Source organism: Pyrgilauda ruficollis, unplaced genomic scaffold (assembly GCF_017590135.1).
Source record: "Pyrgilauda ruficollis isolate IOZ18807 unplaced genomic scaffold, ASM1759013v1 scaffold85, whole genome shotgun sequence".
In the NCBI taxonomy this organism is placed as follows: Eukaryota; Metazoa; Chordata; class Aves; order Passeriformes; family Passeridae; genus Pyrgilauda; species Pyrgilauda ruficollis.
This window is the reverse complement of record NW_024530488.1, coordinates 70218-82776: the sequence shown is the minus strand read 5'-3', so window position 1 is coordinate 82776 and position 12559 is coordinate 70218. Positions and strand designations below refer to the sequence as shown.

Below are 12559 nucleotides of genomic sequence, written 5' to 3'. Positions count from 1 at the left end.
CAGTCAGGAGTGGGGGAACAACAGAGCTGTGACAGCAAACAGAGAGGGATGGGAACAGATGTTCTACATTAAACACCTAAAAGTATTTTTTTTCCTCTCAGACAATTACTCCTGCTTTAACAAGTAAAAATCTCCCCAACCAGCACAGGTGCTACAGGCCAGCACACATTTCTTCTGCCACCCCCCTCCCTCTGCTCACCTCCCACTGCACACAAAAGGCTTCTGCTGGAAAACCCCCTCCCTTCCCCGGGGCCTGAGCCTGTTCTGCAGGAGCAGCTGGCAGCAGGGCTCACCTCTCTGTGTTGGCAGGCATCGTGGGATCAATGGACACCATGCAGTTGTCTGCTGTCAGAAGGGAGATGGTCGTGTTCCTGAAAAGCAAGTTCCAAAGAGGGTTATTTGACCTAGAAATGCCAGCTGGAATTCTGTGCTGCTGCATGTGATGCAGAGCCATTTTCCCTCCTGCAGATGCATCTTTTCTCCTTGCTCCTGGCCTGGCACCTCTGTTACCTCAGAGCAGAAAGAGTCAAAGCCCAGGACAGGGTAGGCTCCATGCTTCAGCCATGTAAAATGTGAAGTGTGATAATTTTTGACCTCAGAGAAGACCTTGCTCCCTGCTAATTCATTTATTCTTTTGACTCACTGAATAATATTTTCTGTTAAAATGCTATATTTTGTGATACATTGACTCAACAGCTATGTATTGACTCATACCATATGAATGACTTTTGGTGCTGTGAATGTCTTGAAATTATTTAGTTACTCATTTACCAAAACAAACAAAACAAATATCTTGCTGAATGTGGCCCCTTTTTTTTTTTAAATTACTATGCTAAGGGTGATCTCGTAGGCTCAGATGTAAACCTTGGAGGTTTACTTTAGCTCCAGGATCCTGGTTGAAATGCAATTTTCCTTTGAAAACCTTCTGATGAAAATAAAATGCCAAATATGCAGTGAACACCCTGTCTGTGAATGATTAAAACTGCTGAACAAAGTTTCCTGGGTGATGGAGTGGAAGTCTTTGACATCATAGGAAAATGAGAGTTATTAACCTCTCTAATGTCAAATGGGAGGGAATAGAACAAACAGCAAAGGGCATTAATTCTGTCCAGCAGCTTATGCAAATTCAATTTTATCTTTCAATCCCCAGAGCTGGAGTCATGCAATAAAACCATGATTACAAGACTGGCTTATTTTTCTCCTGCACTTTTCCTGTACTGTAAAGTTGTGTGTCCAGAGGTAAAGACTTTCCCTTGCTGCATGCAGCCTGTGCTGCTCAAGGGCCTTATGCAGGCAGCAGATTCCCCTTCTCGAGGTGATGAAGGGTTCTGGAGATGATTTAGGGGCTTCCCTCCCCTGCTCCACTGCCTGGAGGTGCTGCAAAGGTGGATGGATGGATCAGGATGGATGGATGGATGGAGGGATGGATGGATGGATGGATCAGGATGGATGGATGGATGGAGATGGATGGATGGATGGATGGATGGATGGATGATGGATGGACCAGGATGGATGGATGATGGATGGATGGATGGATGGATGGATGGATGGATGGATGGATGGATGGATGGATGGATGGATGGATGGATGGATGGATGGATGGATGGATGGATGGATGGATGGATGGATGGATGGATGGATGGATGGATGGATGGATGGATGGATGGATATTACACCATGCCACCCTCCACCACATCCCAGCCTTTCCCACACACCCTCCCCTGACCCTGGACCCCTGTCAGCACTGAGGTTTCAGCTGGATACTGCTCTTAAGGTTGAAGGGAACAAATCCTATTTGGATTTTCCCCAAATGAAAATTACAGCAGGAGGGATACAGGGACTTTGTGAGACAACATAAATTAGGAAATACGTGGCCTGGGCAATGGATTTGGAGATATTTATGCTCTAAAATGGCTCAGCTGGGGTGCTTTGTGTTTTACTATCCCATATCTGGGATTAGATTTTAAAACACCTAAAGAGAAAGCTCCTTACCTGATGGTAATACTTCTTGTCAGCCCAAATTTTTTCCCTAAAAACCAGGTTCTAAACATGTGCCTGCATTTCACTCAATATGGGCAAAAAATGTATAGTGCTGAGATATAAGTGGTAGGTGTGCCCAACCTGTGTGTACTCAGTGCTGAGCTTCTTCACTTGCTTTTATTTTAGATTATTTCTCCTCTGTTCTACTCTATTCCACTCTGTTCCTCATGTGCAGCCAACACCGTGGCTCAATTCCCTGCCTCCACATTTTCCAGCTCTTGATTGCCCCAGTTTCTTCTTCCAGCAGACTGGAACGAGAGGCAAGCCTGAATAGCAGCTAAATAAATCATTTGGGGCCTGTCTTTAAATTGTTCCCAAAGGAAGGAAACAAAAGTGAAATGAATGTCACAAATGACAGACCTACCTCGGCAAGCCTGTTGCAATGCAGAAAAGGTCCATAATATCTTTGGAATTGCAGTATTTACTGAAGATCACCTTCCAAAGGAAACAGCAGCAATGGGAAAAAAATAAAGAAAAAGAGAAAAGATGGTTAGTTCCCACAGAGATATGAATCCTGTTCAGGCATGCAGTGGGCTAATTTTAAGGCACAGTCTGTGATTTCAATTATCTGATTTGATTTGTGAGCTGGAATATTTCTCTGCTCCTGTGTAATACCTGTGTCTTTGTTGATAAAGCAAGCAAGCTCTGGAGACCCAAGTGCTGTTCAGAAGTGGAGCAGTAACGTGTGTGAGCTGAGAGCAGGGGGTTCCCCAAAATGAAGTGCTGCTGTGGGATGATAACAACTGTAAATTAAAGAGCGTAAGAGCCTGGATTTAGGAAGAAAACTGCCCAGATTTGAGCAGGTCATGGGATGGTATAAAAGGGCACTGCTTTTTTGGCCACACCAGCTTATACTAGGTTGAAAGTGAGCAGAGCTTGTGCCAAAATTCAAAATTCCTACTGACTGTCAGATGTTCTTGTTGTTAGGTCAGAGCCAGACCTGGAATTACAAAATTTGCCACTGTTACCTTCCCATCTCCCCAAACACCTCTTCACCCCCCCATCCTTCCACAGACACCAGGCAGCCCCAGTGCAGAGAAGGCTGAGCAGCACATCCCCCAGTCCCATTTTTCTATTCCTGTGCCTTTAGTGACACAATCCCAGCCACAATTTTCCCCAAGACTCCTGTGTCCATCAGGACTTGTAGGTCATGGTTTTCCCAGCTTCTTCTGCAGTCAGAAAACACTTTAATGATGCCATTATAGTACTTCCCATCAGTCTCACTACGCCACAGTGCAATATTTAAACTCTGAAATCTGAAGCTTGTTTATGTTATATTACTTGCCCTGTATCTTATCATGGGTGAGTGGCAGGCCAGAAACAGAACCCAGGAGTCCTAATTTGATGTCTTGTTGGATCCAGAGACAGCACACTGCCTCTGAAAGAAAAACACTCAAGAATTTAACAGCAGCACTCTGCATGAGGAGTGTCCCATTTCAATAAATGTGTATTTATAGGATGTCTTTCCTTGTGACTGAAGTCCCTGAGGTTGCTTCCAATCCAAACCCACATCTCCTCTGTTGGGTGCATGTTGCACTATTGAATCTTCCAGTGCTCTAAATCAAAATCTTGTTCCTAGTGGACTTATTGGGGGAAACAGCCATTGAAAAGGATCTCTGCTGCCAGTGAAAAGAAGCAAGCGTGGGTGGAATAAAAAGAAAGTGTAGACTTGAGAATGAAGGATGGGGTTTGAATGCTCCTGCCAGCGTTGCGATCCTTTCCTCAGAGCAACTCTGAGTTCCTCTGAGTGACTATGGTGGAGGCTTTGAACCTGCCATGGAAATTAAATGTCTCATTGCAGCCAGACTCTCCTTAAAGCCAGGAACAGCAACAAGCAGTGGGGATGGTTTGTCCACTGGCAGTTGTTTATCCAGTAGGGATGGTTTATCCAGTGGGGGTGGTTTATCCAGTGGGGATGGTTTATCCAGTGGGGATGGTTTATCCAGTGGGGGTGGTTTATCCAGTGGGGATGGTTTATCCAGTAGGGATGGTTTATCCAGTGGGGATGGTTTATCCAGTGGGGGTGGTTTATCCAGTGGGGATGGTTTATCCAGTGGGGGTGGTTTATCCAGTGGGGGTGGTTTATCCAGTAGGGGGTGGTTTATCCAGTAGGGATGGTTTATCCAGTGGGGATGGTTTGTCCAGTGGGGATGGTTTATCCAGTGGGGATGGTTTGTCCAGTGGGGGTGGTTTATCCAGTGGGGGTGGTTTGTCCAGAGGCTGCTGGTGTTGATGGGATGGCTGCAGGGGCAGCAGTGGTGTGGGCAGGGGCAGCTTCCCTGCCCAGTGCTGCAGCCCTCTCTCCTCACATCCCACAGCAGAGCCACAGAGCCTCTGGGCTCAGGATGCAGCAGCTCAAAGGCACTTGTGCACATTGACCTAATGGCAAAACTCAGGAGGAACAAGAAACTTGCATTTTGCAGTTGAACAAGGACATGAAGGTTAAAGTTCTCCTCTCCCTGTGAGTGTTGGAAATGCGATTTTCCACCCGCACAACCATCCCCTACTCTCAGGCACAGTGTCTGTTCTCACCCACAACAGGCATGAGGGCTGTGCATGTCCACAGATCATCCTGGAGGCTGGTGACCCAGGAAGTAAGGAAAGTGTCACCTGGGATGACAGCTGGGAGGGAACAGGGGGCTGCAGCCGCCCTCCCAGATTGAGCAGGCCCTGTGTGTTCAGTGAGGTGAGGACCATGCTGGAAAAATAACAAGTCATCTTCTAATTAAAGCCTCCTCTGAAAGGTGTAGGTGCCAGGAGGTAATTAAGCCTGCAGCTTCACCTTGTCAGCCTTGATTTTCAGGTGCTTTAATTCCTAAACTGTCACAGCACTGGTGTGACACGGTTCCCCTGCTCCTCCAAGGTGCCTTTCAGACTGGAGGGGATGTCCCTCACCTGGGGGTGTCACACAGTGCCAACCAGAGCTCTGCCAATGGAAATGGGGAAGTTTTGGGAGATGCCAGGGTGTGCTCTGCTGCTAATTCCTCCTCAGGGATCAAGGCATGCCAGCCTGAAGTACCAGGACAGTCTGGACAGCACAGCAAGGCCTGGCTTGCCCTGGTGGTGCACAGACACTTCAGCAAAGCTCCAGCCTTCAGTTTTCACTGGTGCTGAGGAGCCCTCTTACTCCTGAGCAAAGCACCAAGGGTTTTGTGGCACAGAGGAGGATGATGGTGGTCACTTCTAGAGGTGGGTGTGACCCACACCTACCCTCACACCCACCTTCCCTGTGCTCTGCCCCAGTGAAATTACTCCAGGCAATATCTTCACAGAATCTGCAGGCATTTGATTGCTGAGGCAAGGAGTAACTGCTTCTGGGGAAATGGGTGTGTTTTGAAAGTCAAGATTGACCCTTGGTTATTAAAGCACAGAAGCAATCAAAGCAATAAAACATAGCCAATGGAGCTCAGATAGAGCTGAAATCCTGCTCCTAGCAGAACCCAGCATCCTGGCAGACTGATAGCTGCTGAGATTGACTGGCAGAATATTGGAGTACAACTGGTACATGCAGTAACTGGGCAGATGATGTCAATTGTGGCTGAACAGAGGCCAAAGGCTTGTGATGTGCCAGGACTGCTATTTCAGGTATTGAGGTTTCTTATTCTGGAAATCAATTATTATTGACCAGGACAGGCAAGAGAGGAATAGATAAAAAAATTATAAGGGAACATTAAAGGTAAGAAAGTTGGCCTGACTCATAGAAAGCAGTAGAAGCTTTCAACACACTAAGGATGAATTTTAATGTTTCCTTTTACTCCATGCAGTAGTGAAAGAGTGGGAAGCAAAACAAAGGCTGTGATACTAGATAATGAGCTATCTCCAAACACACTTTTCAGTATTCCATACTTGGCATTTTTACTTAGGTTTGCTAAAACTGGATTTGTGAATCACCCACTGCAGTTTAGTACTCATCTCAGGATGCTTGTCCTCAGCTGGTTGGTTTTTTTTAATCAAAAAGCACGTGCTATTAAAATTTCCATCTTTTGCAGCCTGCTGAGCTTTTCTGGGCATCTCCCTTCTGCTCCAAAAGACAGCAGTCAGCCTCAGATGTTCTGTAAGGACATGCAATTGTTCCTGTTATTGTCCCCAGGTTCATGCTCCCAGCAGAGTCGATGCCAGTTGTGCTGATGGAACACAATTGGAACGTGGTTTGGAGCAGGGGAGGACAGCCCTGGCTGCTATTGATGGCTCCAGCACAGATCAGGAATCCTGTGTGCCTGGAGTCCATTATCCTGGGGGGACATCAGCAGCAGGAAGGCAATGTGGGGACACTTGGCTGGTGGCACCCACGTGGGGCACATGGGCTCTCCCGTGAGCTGCAGGGTTGACCTGCAGCTTTGAGGACAGGCAGCCCTGGCATTGGGGCTCAGAACATCTCCCCCAGCCCAGTGGACATGTCCCTGCTCGGGCAGGTGTCCCCAGACCTTGCTGCTCAGCCTGAGTCTCCATGATCATACATTTCTGGCACTGTCTGGGGGTCTGATCCCTAAATTTTGCCTCCCTTCACACCTGTCTCAGCTGTCTCTGACCCACATCTTGCTTAGGTCCCTGTGGGTGACAAGCCACTGCTGAGATGTCTCAAAGGACCTCATTCCCTACATTAATGCCTGGTGCTGGAAGATATCCTTGCTTAGGAGAAGATTGAGATCCTGCTTAACAGAGAACAAAATTGAGAGACCACAGCAGCTCCTCCAGCTCTTGCAGTGGGCTAAGATCATGCACAGGATTTTCTGTAACAAAATTCCAGGTTTCCTCATAGTACACATTTTAAAAGTGCATAGTCATGCAAGTCAGCCCAAAAAATCCAGGGATGAACCTCCAGGGATGAAGAAAAAGAGGATACAGGGACTCTGATATTGGCTGGTAGCATGAAAGTCTCCTGCAAGACCAGTCAGCACACAAGACACTCAGCTTCTGAAAGCAAAGGCAGAACTGAAATCAGGTCTGAGCAGAGTGACAGCAGTGACAAACCACGTGGGAAAGGGAAACGGAGGCCTCTGCTTCAGCTTGCACATTGATGGCTAATTGCCAAGAAGAAAATCAGCCACATATAAACCCTGTTAACTGCATTTCCCTTGGGTTTGTGCCAGGAGGAAAAGGCTGTATTCCTGGAAAGTCATGCAGCATCTGGAAACAGGCTTTTTTTCCACTCCTGAGAGTTAACATGATTTGATATTTCTGTCCTTGATGTTGTTACAAAATCCCCTGAGATGGTGGATATCCCATCCCTGGGATGGGTTGGATGGGTCTCTGAGGAACCTGAAAATGCCCCTGCTTATTGCAGGGGCTCGAACTAGACCCTTAAGGGTCCCTTCCAACCCAATTCTATGATTCTAATATGTGTAGGAAAAAAAAAGACAGGAAAAGCAGCCTTCTCTGAGTGTTTAAGTTGTTTGTGCGAAGGAGTTTCCATCAAGATCAAGGAGCAGCCATTCCATTTAAGTGGGCAATGCTCTGTGTGCCTTGGAGAGCAACGTGATGCAACTGGGGGAAAAGCAAAATGAATAATAGCTGAGGCTTTTTGGAGTGGAAATAACATTTTGATGAGGCATGCAGGGACTGCAAAGTAGGACAGCGTGGTTCTGTGGGGATGCCTGGTTCCTGGCCTGGCCCTCAATCCTGTGGGACTGGTTCCTTTCCTGGAAACAGTTCTGCATTTTGTTTTTTAAACATTTTCTTCTAAAATAAGGAGCCATTGTCTCTTAATCCACAGTATCCACCTCTGGTCTAGGACAAGGATTTAAAAACCCCTCTTGGGAAGAGCAGGGATTAAGAGCCCTGGTGCTCTGGGCTGGCTTTCCCTCTTGGAGAGCAGCTCAGATTAAGGACTGTGATGGAGATTTTACCCAAGGACCTTTGTGCACGGACTCTGCAGCCTACCAGTTTACAACTAATCACATTATATTTTTCTTTCCAATAGGATAGGTAAAAACACAGCTTACAAATCCAATTTCTGTTCTATATTTGATCCTCAGAACAGCTAATCCTCTCTGTAAACAGCAAACTCTGTCCAGAACGTTATCATGTTCTGATCTCCTGTCTGTAATTGGGTATTCTTCCAAGAATTTAATTTCTGTTTGATTACTTTTATTTTACCCTAGTAAAATTCCTAAATAGATAATGTAAAAATATTTTTGAAGCCAGTGTACCCTCAGTTTCCAGTTCTACTTCTTTTCTTCTGGTTTCAACCTGCTGTCTTCAATACTTTAGCACTTGGTCATGTCTTTCATTCAGCTCAGTGAGCAATGGTCAGAGTCAGGGCTGAAATTGCAGGCTTTAAACAACCTAATTTACAGTCTTTCACTAGTGAGAATGGGGGATACTATGTCAGAAAAGATTCTAGTAAAACTCAGTTATGTATCTTGCATGGACTGTGAAAATTGCTCCTGCTACTGTAAGAGCAACTTTCATGGAGGATTTCTGAACTATTAGGGCAGAAGATTCATGTGAAATTTTTCATTGTGATTTTCCCTGTCTTTCCAGAGGTGTTTGTCATCCATAACAAAATGAAGAACAATCCAGAAGTTTTAGGTATCCCTCAAAAAATATCCATAAATTCCTCTCTGTCATAGTCCCCAATATCCAAAAGAAGCTTTACTTAAAATCCCATATTTAAAAACATTCAATTAAAGAATTCTCATTCTTTAAACTCAGATTCAAGCATAGCATCAGCCCAACTATACCCAAACTCTCAATCTCCTTTTTTATTTCTGGCACTAATTAACAGCTGATATTCAGAAAACCACTCATTTATCTGAGCTTCGAATGTTAGGAGCATTAAAAATAGTCTGCCAGATTTGCCATCTGTTTGATACAGTGGGAGCTTCTCTAAGAGAAGAACAGAAAACCAGAGCATGTGTGCATGTCCATGTGTGGAGGAGAAAACACGAGAGCCCTCAGCTGAGGGTCTGAGCAAAAATGAAAACTCCCCCGAGCTCTTCAAACACTGACTCTGACAGAGGATGAGAAGTGTGGCAGATACTTCATCCCAAAAGCTCTGTAATCCTGCTGATTCACACAGTTTTGGGTAGGGACGTGGCTTGAGAATGTTCATTTCAACACGAAGTGTCCGTGTGGGGTTTGCCTGACGTAATTTTAACCATCCACAGGCTCAGCATCTCTCGAGTGCCTCTCTGCCAGGTGCCCTCTGCTGCCAGCAGAAAAGGAGGACAATCTCCAAATCAGCCCACATGCCTCCAAAACCCCCTTTAGGATGGGATGAATCATCCCTGGAGATGCCACCTGCCTCCCCAGTGACTAGGGGGGAACCTGCAGGACTCCTGGAGCAGCATCCCTCACGTTGGGTTCACTGTGGCTCACTGGGGTGAATCCCATTCGTTTCCCTACACATTGCCCTAAATTAAGAAACAGGAGCTGCCAGAGAGAGCTGATGTACCAGGATCCCGAGGCATGTGGCATGTGGTAAGTCACAATTCCCACCCCTGTAACATCCCTGAAAAGAGAGCTCTGGGAGAAGAGATTTTCCTCTTTTTAGGAAAGAAAAATGTCTACGATGCACTCATAGGTGTGTGAGCCCAGGACAGTCTTGCAGATTGTCACTGAGAGGGGCAGCATGGCAGAGGTTGGCTGTCCCACTATGAGCAAAGATGGATCTCAGTCATTTTTAGTCATTACGGCTCAAAGAGAAAGGGAGATTACATTCAAGAGAGACCTGGGCAATCTACTGACTACACTAAGGGGCATATTGCAAATATTGCATCTGTCAGTACTAATTATTAATGGCAGAACACAACCAGGAGCCAGCAAGGCTGATTGTGAGGGGCCAGGCTGAAAGTTTCCTATCTTCTGCAGCAGAGATAAAAACATTTCCTAAAAGTATTTCAACAAACAACACCAATGTCTATATTCTGGCTTTTCTTAACACAAGGAGGGCACACATTTGCTGCTAATGGAGTAGTAAGTGCAATTAACCCTGCAGCACACGAATGCAGGAGGCTTGAAATGTTTTGTAAACCGGATAATAGGGATGCTTTAGCACCAAATGTTCTCAGTTGTGGTGAGTGAAGCTGCTTGTTTCCAAGCTGCTCACACAATTAAAGTCTGACATTGGAACTGGCTTGGTAATAGAGGACTGTTAGGAGGAAAATGTTAATTAATGTAGTGAGGAAAAGCAGGTTTAAGGAGAGGAAGGTTCTGATGCCTTGAGAGGCAACCTGGAACAGAGGCTGGACAGAGTTAAAGGAATAAAGTAGGGATTTATTGAAAAGGCTTTCAAAGGATACACCTTGGGCAGTACAAGAGCCTGGCCATGGCTACACCCAAGATGGATGATGGGTCACAACTTTTCACACTTTTATAAATTTTGGTCCATTTCCATATTGGAGTTAATTGTCCAATTACAGCTCCAGGTTATGCAGTCCCATCCTCCCAGATTGCTCTCCTCAGTTCTCTGTTGTTTGCACTTTTTGGGCCTGAAGCTGCAATGGTGTCCTTGGTTCTGGGGCTGGAAAAGGATTGTGACTGACTACACTGTGAGGAGAACTTGCTAACACTTTATATGAAGTTCAGAGTTCTGTGCTAATGCAGTACAGAATCTGGAAAATATGAAAGTTAAAACATCAGTTCTAGAAACAGAATGATTTTGTCTTGTTTGTGAGGAGCCAGAAGAGTTGTTTATGAGGAGAATAAGCTATATTTGGCTGGTCTGAACCCGTAGGTAACACCGCAGTTACCTATGAGAAAAGTGTTAGACTGAGAGTGTTAAACTTACACTTCGTCTGGACTAGTGTGAACATAAACTGCAATAAATACAATATACTGAGTGTGACTTCACAAAGATAAACAGCAGTAAACAAGCCTTGCTGGGTGATGGCTGTGGAAGAATTTTGGAGCTGTGCTGGAATTACAGAGCTGTGCTGGGATTATGGTTTGATCCCCTAAATGCTCTGAGGAGCCCCCACTGAGGAGGAAGGAGAAGGGGGAGTAGAGGAGAGAGAGGCCCATGTGTGACATTATCTTCCCTGTCTTTAAAAGCATGGGCTGAAGCCATTTTTACTCTTTAAAATGTTTACCTGCTGCAATGTGACAGAGTTCAAGGTGCCTGCTGCTCTTTACAAAAAGAACAAGCAACCACCTCGAGTTCACCAGGGCCAGCTACAGTGAGAAAGCCAAGCTTAGCCAAGACCTGGCCAGACTCAGGCTGTTCCACCTTTTCCCTCCCACACCCACAGAGCTCTGCCAGCGTTAAAGAAAATGGCCTTGATCCCACAAAACCATTCCTATGGCTCCCCGTGCTAAAGCAGGATGTGGCACAGAGCAGCCCTCAGAGGCGCCCATGTCCTGACTGCCATGAGCACCCATCCTGTGCACCCCTTTGGTGTTTGGCAGCTGAAAGGGTGTTCCCCTAAATCCTCAGTCCAAACAGACCCAGCGTGGGGTCCATGGGCTTGCCTTGCTGTGTTGAAAGAGTCATGGGGATGCAAAAATATTTCATCGCCTCAAAGGGACCATCACGCCATTATTTTTTCTGCTGTGTTTTGTTTTTCATCTGAATCCAGTTTTGCAGGTTATAAATAGCCTGGTGAGCCTTGGAAAAATCTGTTGGCTTTGCTAGAATCTGGGCATTTATACCACAGATGCTGCTGCTGTAATTGAAAGGAAAAGCTCACGTGACAGAAGCGATTCCTGCGCGCTGATGTTTCGATGCAACAACCACGGCACCAAAGCTCAGTCTGAGCCTTGTCCTGTTCTTCGGGGACCTCAGGCCAAGAGGAACAACGGCTGTGGGTGGCTCAGTGTCCTGCAACACAAGCCAGACCAGTAGACACCCAGAAAGCTTGAACTCAATGCATTTCTTTGAGGAAAAAAAAAAAAAATAAAAAAAGGCAAATTTTCTGCTTAACATCCAGAATGACTCAATAAACCAGCAAATGACTCCAAAATTCTTTACTTGCTTTCTGAGGAAAATACCACTGAGTGATTTCATAGAATCCTTGACAAAGGCAACAGTCATCTTCTTTTTTTCCAGTTACTTCAGGCTCTGTAGCTCTCTGATTTTCCATACTTGTTACAAATATGATGTTGATTAAGACACTGGAAAGAGAAATCCTCTTGAAACAAGCATTTTTCTCAGATGAACTCCTTAAAACTCTGCAAGCAAAGCCACTAGCCTGTGACATTTAAAAAGGAGAGCCATGAAGCCATCCTGCTGGGAATAAGGCCACTGGCTGGTTCTGCTCTGCTACCATTTAAATCTCAAAGGTCAAAAGAAAATGTTCCTAGTAGTTTCTCCATGGAAAAAAAAAAAAAAAAAAGATTGGGCATGAGCTGGGGAAAGTTGGGTTTTTTTTCCTGGTGGATTTTTAATTCAAAACAGACTCAACAGGAATTTTTCTTCAAAACACAGCCAAAGGGTTAATAACAGCATGAAGGAAAATAAGACTCCAGATCTGGCTTAAATTTGGCACCTCTCCACAGATATTGGGGGTTTGGGTGCTTGACCCCATCTAGTGGCACTCCAGGAGGTAGGAGAAATCCCAGCCCATGGGGGTTTGTGGAA

The 12559-nt window shown here is 45.6% G+C and overlaps 1 protein-coding gene across 1 annotated transcript in view; it reads right to left on the bottom strand.

The window, feature by feature from the left end:
- The window catches only part of PDE9A (phosphodiesterase 9A), a 51374-nt gene that overhangs the window by 34781 nt on the left and 4034 nt on the right, over positions 1-12559 (bottom strand). The window contains exons 2-3 of the mRNA XM_041487954.1: positions 2405-2475; positions 294-371 (exon numbers count right to left, since the gene is read on the bottom strand). Of these exons, the coding sequence (XP_041343888.1) occupies positions 294-371; positions 2405-2475 (149 nt within the window). The remainder of the gene's footprint in view (positions 1-293; positions 372-2404; positions 2476-12559) is intronic.